Source organism: Chelonoidis abingdonii, chromosome 1, assembly GCF_003597395.2.
Source record: "Chelonoidis abingdonii isolate Lonesome George chromosome 1, CheloAbing_2.0, whole genome shotgun sequence".
Classification (NCBI taxonomy): Eukaryota; Metazoa; Chordata; order Testudines; family Testudinidae; genus Chelonoidis; species Chelonoidis abingdonii.
The window spans coordinates 227,257,963-227,269,925 of record NC_133769.1 but is presented as its reverse complement, the minus strand read 5'-3'; the positions used below and the strand labels follow the sequence as shown (position 1 = coordinate 227,269,925).

Genomic DNA, 11,963 nt, shown 5'->3' with positions numbered 1-11,963 from the left:
TGCTCTAATTGGCCACAGCTGTTCTAGTTAATCTAAAGCAAACCTTCCTCCCTTGGCAGGGAATAAGGCCTCCTGCTAACACTCTTATGCTGCCCTCTGGCCATGCTGTATCACAACGTATTATTAAAGTAAAATGGAGACTATGGCAAGATGGAGAATGTATTCTACGAAACTTGATAAATAAATATGTGTAGTTTTATTCAAAGTACTATAGCAAAATGAGTAGTAGTTTTGGATTGAAAAATACTGGGAAAGGACATATGTGAAGAAGTGAAGGACTGTGTGTGTGTGTGTGTGTGTATGTGTATATATACTTCTATTTATATATATAAAGTTCCAGCCACGCTTAAAAGTCCAGTGTGGAGTCCAGAAGGGATTCCATAGGAGCAATTTTATCAGTGTTCTGCTTCCTTGTTTACACTGATATACTGTACAAACATACCTTGGTGGAGAGAAGATGAGAATTTAACATTTCATGCAATGTATTTTGCTGTACTGAGAAAGGATGACTAGGTTCACTGTAGCACATGAAGAATGATGATGGCAGCCTTCCTGTGCCTGAAGACCATTGACGTAGGCACTGTTGCTGACTTTGATCAATATGCCACTCTGAGATCAGCAACTCTGAAAATAATTGGTGATTGGAAAAATCAATGTGTGATCTGGCATAATGGATGAACAAGCTAAATAATATGTATATTTTGAGCATTTTATATTACCCTTAATTTCTTGGCAGCATAAATGTGGATACCAGTTTTGCAGTAAGTCTGAGTTTGTTCTCATGCACCCAAGAGTAAATTCCTTGAAGTAAAAGGGAAACAACATACAGATGTGTTTCACTGCTATACTAGACTAATGAAGGACAAAATCAGTGCTCTGTTTCTTGATATTTTTCCATCTTATCCTTCCATAAGTAGCAGCATGCTATAGGTAGCACTGTACTATGAGTATTCACTTCTAGGTTTGGAAATTTCATATACCAGTTAGAAAATTTTCTTGTAAAAAGAACAAAATTAAGAATATTTTTAATCATGATCCTTTAAAGTTAGGAGAAAACATAGTTATTAATGTTGAAAATAAGAGAAGAGAGCCAGACTTTAGGGATGTAAAATGTGTTAAACACATAGGCTAAGATTTTCAAGTGACTTGTGATTTTGGGTACCTCAGCTTTTAGGCGGTCAATCTGAGACACCTTAACGGGGCCTGATTTTTTATTATTAGTATTTTTTAGAATACACTGAGGGCTTGCTCTCTTAAAATCAGATATCTTTAAAGTGTTCCATACTAGCAATCTAAAATCTGTCATTAGTCACTTTTGAAAAACTTACTCAACTTGTGTACCATAACAGCTTTCCTTTTTTCAAAAGCTACGTACAACAAATTATTCAAAAAAATTCTATCAAGTATTTAAAAGAAAAGGACAATTAGTCTTTTCACACTCGTCAAGTATCATATTTCACAATATTTGCAAAGTACTGTAATGTAAATGGGAAAATTTATTTTTGAACTGATGTTCAAGTACAGTAGCTAGATTAAATTTCATTTATTAATTTATTGTAATTTAAATGGATGAAATTATTTAGAATAAAATTTCGTAAGCTGTGGTGTTTAAATTAACAAGCCCTTTAAATTTATTTTATAGCATTGTAAAGAATAGAAGCCTTAACTGAACCCTGTTATGCTTGCATCTGCCTGAAGTAGTAATATTTTAATGTTGTTTACAGTCATATTAATAGTATAATATTAGCATTTTTTAAGAATAGAGGTATGGCAACATATATTTAGTAGAGTTTACAGTAATTATGAAGCATAAGATGTGCAGTGTAATTATGTTACTGTGGGATAGACTGTATGAAATAGAAGCTAGGTCCTTTTAACCCTTTAACCTCTAAGTTATAATTAGTTTAAAAATCAGCATGAGATTAAACTGTGTGTTTTGGATGGAGGAGCAGTAGTTTATTCATTCTAATAGCTGAAATGGTACATACCTATTTTAGTGTACTGTAATAAGTATTATTTTAGTTGGCATGTTTTCTAACACTGTAATTTAAATTTTGACAGTTTTGCAGAGTTAATCTTCTAAAATATATATATACACAAACCTGTTATGTTGTTATTAAGAAGGGAACATTACCTCTTGAATACTGTACCTCAATTTTATTGTAATGATTTTGCTGGTTACCAGGTGGGGTGGCAGTTGAAAAATTTGGTGAATGCACTACGAGAGGATCCGAGTGGTGTTATCTTAACTTTGAAAAAGCGACCTCAGAGCATGCTTACCTCAGCACCAGCTTTACTGAAAAATATGAGATGGAAGCCCCTTGCTCTGCAGGTAATGAAGCTTAATCATAAGTCATACACCATCATTTTAACTATAGATTATCTCAGTGATGCTTTATTGTGCTTCATCTCAGCAGCATATGGATTTAATCTTGTATGCTTTGAAAACTTGTTCGTGAAATGACATCTGCACAGCTTGTCCACATAGGCTTGGCTGAAATTAAATCCATTAGTTAGACCTTTTAAAATGAAAAGACAATCCATAAGATCTTTTGTGGTTTGGAAGTATTAAAAATTATCCCAGATAACCGCAGGGTAATACTTCTAATGTACACGAATTGTTTGAGGGCTCCCATTCATTTTTCTGTGCATAGTTAGGAAGCTGCTATATTACAGTTTAGGTTCTTTTTAAGGTTGCATTGCAGCATATTTGATAAATGGAGAAAAAATGTGATTTGTTTTCAGTTTAGCCAAGTACTTAATCAAGTGCACAACTTTAAGCATGTGCCTAAATATTATGTGAATCAGGACCTTAGAGAAGTGCATGACTTTATTCCACTGAGTAGTCCCATTGAAGTCTGCTCACGTGAGCAAAGGTATGCCTAAATTATTTGTAAGGATCAGTTCCTTAGTATTTAAAATATGTGCAGGTCTACAGAAGGTCTAAGTTGACCCTTTATTTCCCTTGTTTTTTAATAAAACTACAGCATGCCAAAAATGGAAATAGTTTAGTCAAAAATTTAGCATTTTACTTTAGTATAAAACATCACTGTGATAGCTTTATTTCCTAATAATTAAATTTTAGAAAATCCAGAAAAATCTATCTCCAGACTGATTAAACCATTTTACCAATTGATGAAAGCTGAAAAATAATGTATTTCCCCTTCACTTCAGTTGGGACATAATCTAGGAAGAACTTTATTTTCCTTGCATAAAAATTGCATTCTTAAAAGAGATTAGTATCCTATTGTAAACATAGTCTAATTTAGAAATTAATACTGTTCATTGAAATAAAAAGTCATATTGTGAAGGAAAATGAGATATGGAAATGCCACTGCTGATAGTGGCTTTCTTTGCCATTTAAAATGCTAACAGGTTTATAAAAGCAACCATTCATCACTTCTTCCTCAACCACACCTCCATGGTTAAATATACCATTGTCTTTCAACTTGAATAACTGTTAAAAAGATTAAGTTGTCTTAGCATTTAAAACATGAAGTACTCAATGGAAATGTGGCATTAAGTTTCAACCCATAAATTGCTGATCAGCATCTGAGTATATAACTGAAAATATGTATGCATAATAATGGGCATATGAATGTACTTACTTGAAAGTTGTGATTTTATCAAAGTTTTTTGCTGACAATATAACCATCAGTGAAAAATACATCATTGCTTAAAATGAGACTGTACCCTATTTCCTCTAGTATTTTTTGGTGACATTATGTCCATTTCATTAAATATTGGTTCTGGCTCTACTTGAGTGTCTGCCACTAGACTATTCTCACTGAAGATCCCACAGCAGGATTTTATAAGGGATATTGGAGTAGTGGAGACACATGAATGTGCAGTTAAATCAAGAGAGGAGACAAGCTACTCCAAAGGGATTGATGGAGGGTGGGAATCAGACAGCATGAGTCTCTAAAGGGCTCACTGAGTCCTCTTACATGGGAATGAGAATCCATTAAACTCCCCTGAAGATTCTGATGTCAGGGCAGTGTACATGAGCCAGCAGCCTTCTCTTGTTGAGATGCTTCTGCTGCTGTGATATGTGCATCAGAGACATCATTTGTTATGGGATGAGGAGGCAATTGCCTCCCTCCCCCTGTCATTTTCATAGTTCCTCACCCACTCAGTGCTGCGGTGTCTCCCCCAGGCCTGTGGCAGCCACTGGGGAGCAGGCCATTGTCAACACCACCTGCCTCTCCCCACTAACTGGATGGGTAGCAGCGGCAGTGGCCTGGGCCAGGTCTAAGAAGGACAGGAAGAGGCCTGGTCCCTGCACCAGGCCAGCCATGTGTGAGACACCTCTTGTGGCCTGCACCCTTCCCATCTCTCTGGGATACGGCCAGGCCACCACACCCCCTCCTTGAGAGTAGGACCGGCCCCCTAACACCTCACAAGCAGCTGTAGCCTCAATGAGAAGGAGGAAGTGACACAGCTTGGCCCCCCACTCCCTGAATGTTTCTGAAATGATGGCCCTAATGAATGTGCGTGCACCAACATGCAAGCATGAGGCCTATGATTCACCTAGTCCTCAAAATCTTAATTTCATCGCTAGATGAAAGGGTTTTCATGTGCACATGCATTATAGTGCAGAGATGAAAATTCACTTCTCTCTTAATTTGTTCAGTTTGGGTCTAGTTTACAGTTTAGCATACTTAGAATGACACAGAGCAGATACAGTTTTTAAAGTGAAATTTTAAACTTTTTTTCTTACAATAATAGTATAGGAAATACTGGTAGTTGTTGAGGATATTTTGATTAAAAGAAACTGAAATCCTATTAAAATACTATAAATACAAACCTGATATGATATGGTGATATGTTACAGTCTTATTAGATATGACATTAAAAAAAAAAAGCCAGGAATCTTATTTTCGCGTGTTTGTACATATATATGTATGTATCTGCGGTACTCCATAGCTTTCTAAAGCGAAGAATAATTATTTTCTGTAGAAAAAGTTTCAACAATAAATAGGACAAATTTCAGAATCTCCGTAATGCTAAGATCTGTCTTGTTAACTTAAACAAATTGGAGTTAAACAGAATATCAGTTGACCCCAGATGAAATCAATTTTAAAGCTTAAATACTGAATAAGTGTGTAATAGCTATGGCAAATTTTGATTAATATAAAAGCAAAAAATGTGCCATACTCTCACAGCTGTTCAAAAGTATGAACTGATTAGCATCAGACATCTGCATCGATTATCCATACTACTCTGATGATATTTTAATTTCTCTACAAATCCTAATATCACTGTGCAGGACACAGTTTACTCCAAAAATTACACTTTTTAATTAGAAATTGCTATTTTGTGTTTCCTAAGACCTGTATGTGCTTGTTCCACGGACAGCTGATGTTTTGTTTAATGGCAGTGGGAAAGACTTACTATGGGGAGAGGATGAAAAATGGATGTTAACATAAATAGATAAAAGGAACATCTCCATAGTCTCTTTTTTCGAACCATAACATATTTGCTATATCAAGATGTCATTAAATAATGGAGCATGTTATAAGTGTCCAATCATCTCAAAGCTAAAACTGTTCAACAACAGCAATAATAAAATCCTTCCCTGAAATAAGGTCTTGTGAAAGCATAAAATATAAGAAGATACATCAGTAGCAACAGATATGGAGAGGAAGTACTAATTAGCTATTGACTCAGCGCCTGTAAATTAGCTTTTTATTTAACTTCTGCTAGAGGAGTGAGTAGAAGAAAAAGGCAAAATGTGATTTCAGAGATTAATCAAATAGTATTGAGTGTTGGAGGGGAAAGTGGGACTTGGCACTGTAATGTAAGAAGCACTGGTAGTGAAACAAAGATTTAGTTTTTGCAAGCGCCTGCATCAGCAAACATCTCTAATAGATGTCACATCAAACTTAGGAGGCATAAATGGTTCAGCAAATTAAATTAAGGGGCTCATTTACATTGGGATCTTGTAATTGAAACCTTTTAAATTACAGTTCTAACAGAGAGTGAATAATATTGACACATTAGTCACTAAACTGCCCTCCGCTTGCTTAGTTGATAATTGTATGTACGAACATGAAAGATTGTCATTTGCAGCAAGATTAAAAAAAATCAAAGATTTAATGGAGCAATATTAAGTATGGCAATAAGATGAGTGAATGCTAGATGAAGACCCCAACGTCAGCACTGTGTAAGTGCTACTAATGACTCTGTGGTATATGAATCATTTCAGTGCAGGAGATGACAGGAGTTGTGAGAGTTTTAAGCTTTTTTAAATATGTCCTGGTAATGTTGTTAACCACCTGTTGTCCACTGAAAAACTTTTCTCCTCCTGTAGTGCTCTAAACTTGTAATACATCAACCAAAAGTTCAAGGTCTGTAGATGTGAAAAGGGCTTGTTGATAGTGCCAGTTGGCAAATCTGAAAAACTATGAGTCCCACAAGCTTATTTTTGTGAATGCAATATGTTTATTTTCCACAATTTGTTCCTGTTGTAAGTGTCTTTCTATTGATAATGTGCACGTGACATTTAACAAACGGAACTTTCTGTTGACTCCTTCATTTGGTTTCCTTCTTTTAGCAGACATTGACTAATTTGTTTTTTCACAATTATCATATGCTGAAAAAATCTCTGAGAGGTAAAAAAGTAAAATTAAAAAAAATGCCAAATCTCTGTAGCAGGCTGGAAACCAGAGTGCAAAAATATGACTCAGCATGCAGAACAATGCCGACTAGAATATGGCTTTATATATTGCACAACATCATATAATGAGGTGCTAGCCCATGTACATGTGTGCACATAGCTTGAACTATAATGTCCATCAGAAGAGGAAAAAACATCTGTTTTGTTCTATACCTGTTTAAAACAAGGGTATTTTTTGACAGCAAAGGACACCTGAAGGCTCTCTGTTTAAACCTCCATAAATTAATATTTTCCACCTTTTTGTGGCTTATCAAAATTCTATGTTTTATACATTTTTATCATGTCATAATTTGTGAATTACAGGGATTTTCAATGTATATTTTTTATAAACCTTGAATTAGGCAGCTACAACATTGGGGCTTTCTAAGATTTTTTTGCAGTTGGAAATAATAATAATTATGTGATCATACAATAAATGCTAACATGTCATGAATGCAACCATGAATCTTACTAGATTTGTTTTTCCCACTACGTTTCCATTGCTATTGTGGTTCATTGTGTGGAGTCTAAAATGACATTCCAGATCATAATGATTATATTTTTGACAATCACTAGACTTGTCAGGTATGGAGTTTTATCTTCAACTTTTATTTTTCATTTCTGCCACAAGTTGAGATAGTTGAATACTTTATCTGAGAACTAGAACTGTGCAAACTTTCTCTATCCTTAGAACAATCCTTCTGAGATTTAGAGTGTTTGCTGATTTAAATGTTTGCTGTATCTCATAGCTTCTGTTTCAGTCTACATTCTTCTTCCTGACCTCACCATTTTTATTATTACTGGGGCTTCCCTAGTAGTGGCTCCCCACCCTTCAATTTGAGCATTCCAAGGTATACTTTTGTCCCCTGAGGTGAAAGTTAATAAAGAAGAAGATTTTTGAGCTCACGGAATTTAAACTAGGCAGCAGCAGGGGCTGTAACTGCCACATGCTGTTTCGGAATAAGCTACAAAGCCTACCTCTAGCCCCTGAAATGTGCTTGTGCTGTTGGCCAAAAGGAATTTGAACTAACCTGCTGAAAACTCCTGATCCAGACTGGACTCTTTCAGGCTCATAGCAGGACTAGAGAAGCAGGGGGTGATGTTTCTGGAGGGTTCAGCTAATCTATGAGGGCCCTGTACACACCGGTGGTGTCAATGGAAAGACTCTCATTGACTTCAGTGAGCTTTGGATCAGGCCCAAATGGGTAATCAGCATCCAGATTCTGGAATGGTTATCAAGAGATGGACAGAATTTTCCTGACCACTCTGATATCTAGTGGGGTCCTATAGGGTAGGAGCGGCCAACCTGTGGCTCTGGTGCAGCATGCAGCTCTTCAGAGGTTAATATGCGGCTCCTTGCATAGGTGCTGACTCCAGGGCTGTAGCTACAGATGCCAACTTTCCAGTGTGCCGGGGGGTGCTCACTACTCAACTCCCTGCTCTGCCCAGGCATTGCCCTCACTCCACCCCTTCCCCCAAGGCCCCTGCTCCTTCCCCCAAGCGTTGCATAGTCTTGCTCCTCCCCATCCCCTATAGGCCTCCTGCGCATGTGAAACAGCTGATTGAGGCAGGCAGGAGGCACTGACTGGTGGGGTTGCTGGCAGGTGGGAGTCGCTGGGGGGTGGGAGCTGATGGGGGCTGCTGACGTATTACTGTGGCTCTTTGGCAATATACATTGGTAAATTCTGGCTCCTTTTCAGGTTCAGAGTGGACACGCCTGCTATAGGGGGTCAGTCCTGGGTCTGGTACTATTCAATATTTTCATAAATGTCTTGAATAATGGAATGGAAAGTTTGCTTATAAAATTTGCAGATCAAATCAAACTGGGAGGAGTTGTAAGCACTTTGGAGAAATGATTAGAATCCAAAATGACCTTCACAAATTGGACAATTGATCTGAAATATACAAGATACGATTCATTAAAGACAAGTGCAAAATACAGTCGAATGCACAACTACAAAATGAGAAATAACTGGCTAGCTGATAGTATAGCTGAAAAGGATCTGTGGTTCACAGGGAATCATAAATTGAATGAGTCAAAAAGGTGATGCAATTGTGAAAAAGGCTTATGTCATTCTGGGGTGTATTAATAGGAGTGTTGTATGTAAGAGATGGAAGGTAACTGTCCTGTTCTACTCAGCATTGGTAACACCTCATGTGGAGTAATATCTCCAGTTCTGGGTGCCCCACTTTAGGAAAGATATGGACAAATTGGAGAGAGCCCAGGAGAGCAACAAAAGTGATAAAAGGTTTAAAAAGCCTGATCTGCATGGAAAGGTTTAAAAAAAATTGACCTGTTTAGTCCTAAGAAAAGAAGACTGAGGGAGACCTGATAATAGTCTTCAGATATGTTAAGGGCTGCTATAAAGAGGATTGGAATCAGTTGTTTTTAGTGTTCCCTAAAAGCAGGACAAGAAGTAATGGACTTAATCAGCAGCAAAGGAGATTAGGGTTAGATATTAGGAAAAACTTTCTAACTGTAAGGGAAGATAAGCTCTGGAATAGGCTTCCAAGGGAAGTTTTTAAGAAGGGGTTGGACAAACACATGTTGGAAATAGTCCAGGTTTACTTGGTCTTGCCTCAGCACAAGGGACTGGATTTGATGGCTTCTTGAGGTCCCTTCCAGTCCTACATTTCTATGATTTATGATTCTGTGTTAATCCATTATTAGTCATCACCATTTTGATCTAGAGTATTTGGATGACAGATTTTGTTCATTTTTAAATAATATATTGTACTATTCTATGCACTACTAAAGGCTGTTGGTAAAGGATTTTTAGTAGCTCATCATGCAAGGTTCTGAGGCTTAGAACTTTATTTGTGGTTACATATTCACTTTGCTGTACTCAACTCTCCAGCTTCTTTGCTGAAAGAATAGAGATCTTAAAGTCATTGTGCATAGTTCTCTGAAAACATCTCTCAATGTGCAATGACAGTCAAAAAAGCTAACAATGTTAGGAACCATTAGGAAAGGGATAGATAATCAGACAGAATGTAGCATCATGCCACTATATAAATCTATGGTATGCCCACATGTTTAATACTGAGTACAGTTCTGATCACTCCATCTCAAAAAAGATATCTTATAATTGGAAAATGTACAGAGAAGGGCAACAAAAATTATTAAGGATGTGAAACAACTTCCAAATGAGGAGACATTAAAAAGACTGGGACTTTTCAGCTTGGCAAAAAGATGACTAAACGGGGAGATGATAGAGGTGTATAAAATCGTGACTGGTGTGGAGAAATTGAATAAGGAAATGTTATTTACTCCTTCACATAATGTATGAACCAGGGATCATCCAGGCAGCAGGTTTAAAACAAACAAAAGGAAATATTTCTTCACGCAACACATAGTCAATGTGTGGAACTCGTTGCCAGGGGATGTTGTGAAGGCGAAAAGTGTAATGGGGTTCAAAAAAGAACTAGATGAGTTCATGGAGGATAGGTCCATCAATAGCTATTAGCCAAATGGTCAGGGATGCAACCCCATCTCTGGGTGTCCCTAGGCTCTGATTACCAGAAGCTGGGAGTGGGTGACAGTGGATGAATCACTCGATAATTTCCTGTTCTGTTCATTCCCTCTGAAGCACTTGGCATTGGCCACTGTCGTAAGACAGGATGCTGGGCTATGTGGACCATTGATCTGACCTAATGTGGCCATTCTTACATTCTTTAAGTTTTTCCTTACCTTAGGTTTGAGAGGAAATTCTACTTTGATTATTTATCATCCCCCCCTTTGTTAATTTGCTTATATTGCCTCTGCATTCCTCTAGTGACAACATTTTGTTCTGTTTTTGTCAGTTATTTGCGATTAAATTCATGAAATTACAGTTTTAATCACTAAATTTAAACAAACTCCTGTAATCTGTAGGATATTTAGTTGCCTAGTTGTCTTTTCATTACATAGGAGCTCTCCCTAGTGTTGTTTAAATGGATTCTGACCAGATTTCCTACAAAGCCTGAATTTTTTATATAATATTTCATTACCTCTTCATTTCTTAGTTGCAAGCTGAAATAGACTGAAATGTGTAAACAATTTAGTTTACTGGGAATCGTTCGTTCAATAAATTGTTACTTTTTATGTCCAAAACACAATTATTTACTGATGAAGACACTGTAAAAAAAATATTACTACCTAAAACTTTGTGTTGGTTTAACTTGTATTTTTAAAAGTTATATACCTTTCTTCTAGAGTTTATCACTGCTTGACTACTATGATTCTCTATGTTTACATGTGTTTGGGGACACACACGGTGTCACCATTTCTCTCCCTATCCTCGCTTTTAACTGTAACCTTAGAACTTCATTATCAGACCAAGGTGTACAAAGGGTAATGTGTTTGGTCTCTGGAGATGGAAGGATTTTAATAGTATTACTAGGTGAGCACTCCCTCCCAGTCTACAAAATGGCGCTCTTTGTAGCATTGAAACTTCCAGGCAATGAAAGTGAAATAAATAGTGAAAATGCTAGTCCCAGACACAATCAAAGATGAAATATTTGGAGGGAATATAATGTATTTCATCATTAGTTGTGGCTGGCTCTAGCGTGTGTATGTGTGTTTTGAGTAGATACCTCAGCTTGTTGTAATGTATCTTTTATTATAAGGATCTTAGTGACAAGATCACTGCTTCCTTTTCTGTGTATCAGAAGTGAAAAAGATTTTGCTTTCTTCTAGATTCTGCAAGTCCAGTTGTGCGGGAAACAATGTATGTCATTGCAGATTGTCCTTACCTTCATTTCAAGGAGGTTGTGAAGCTTAATTTATTAACATTTGTAAAATGCTTTGAGATTCTCTGATGGTTAAATGTAGTGGGGAGAGAGTGAATGAATGAAAGTAGTTGTGCTCTGCAAGACTGGCTACAATCAAAGCTCTACTCACTTGTACCGCTAATATGTTATGCCTCTCATTTAGTCCTCCTCCTTTGTTGCATGCTTGGATCACCATCCACAATTCTGATGATTAAACACTGAACATTCTGACAATTGTCAGAATTAGGTGTCAAGTTTAACACCCCACTGAGCTGCAGTGTGAGAGCAGCTCATACCCTAATAGCTATTATTCCAAACTGTTTTCAGGCTCTGGTATTCATCCCATTATCAGCTGCTTTTACTTCTCATTTGGAAGGTTATCTTCACAACCATAAGGACCTAAAGTCTTTAATTCTTTCTTCTTTTTTTTTAATGAAAGCTGAGCTTCTGTAACACAAGATGGCAGCCACCATAAAGAAGTATCAGCTTGCAGTGCTACTGCCAGGTGGTCCAATTTGAACACATTTTTAAAGGATTTTTTGTTGTCATATCT

General features: G+C 37.0%; 1 protein-coding gene across 4 annotated transcripts in view; it reads left to right on the top strand.

Moving 5' to 3' along the window:
• The window catches only part of CNKSR2 (connector enhancer of kinase suppressor of Ras 2), a 401,265-nt gene that overhangs the window by 232,561 nt on the left and 156,741 nt on the right, over window positions 1-11,963 (top strand). For 2 of the 4 annotated variants that reach the window (XM_075059986.1, XM_075059992.1), the window contains exon 9: window positions 2,186-2,332. The exons of the other annotated variants lie outside the window; for them this stretch is intronic. In XM_075059986.1, coding sequence (XP_074916087.1) covers window positions 2,186-2,332 — 147 coding nt within the window. The remainder of the gene's footprint in view (window positions 1-2,185; window positions 2,333-11,963) is intronic. 4 annotated transcript variants of the gene reach the window in all.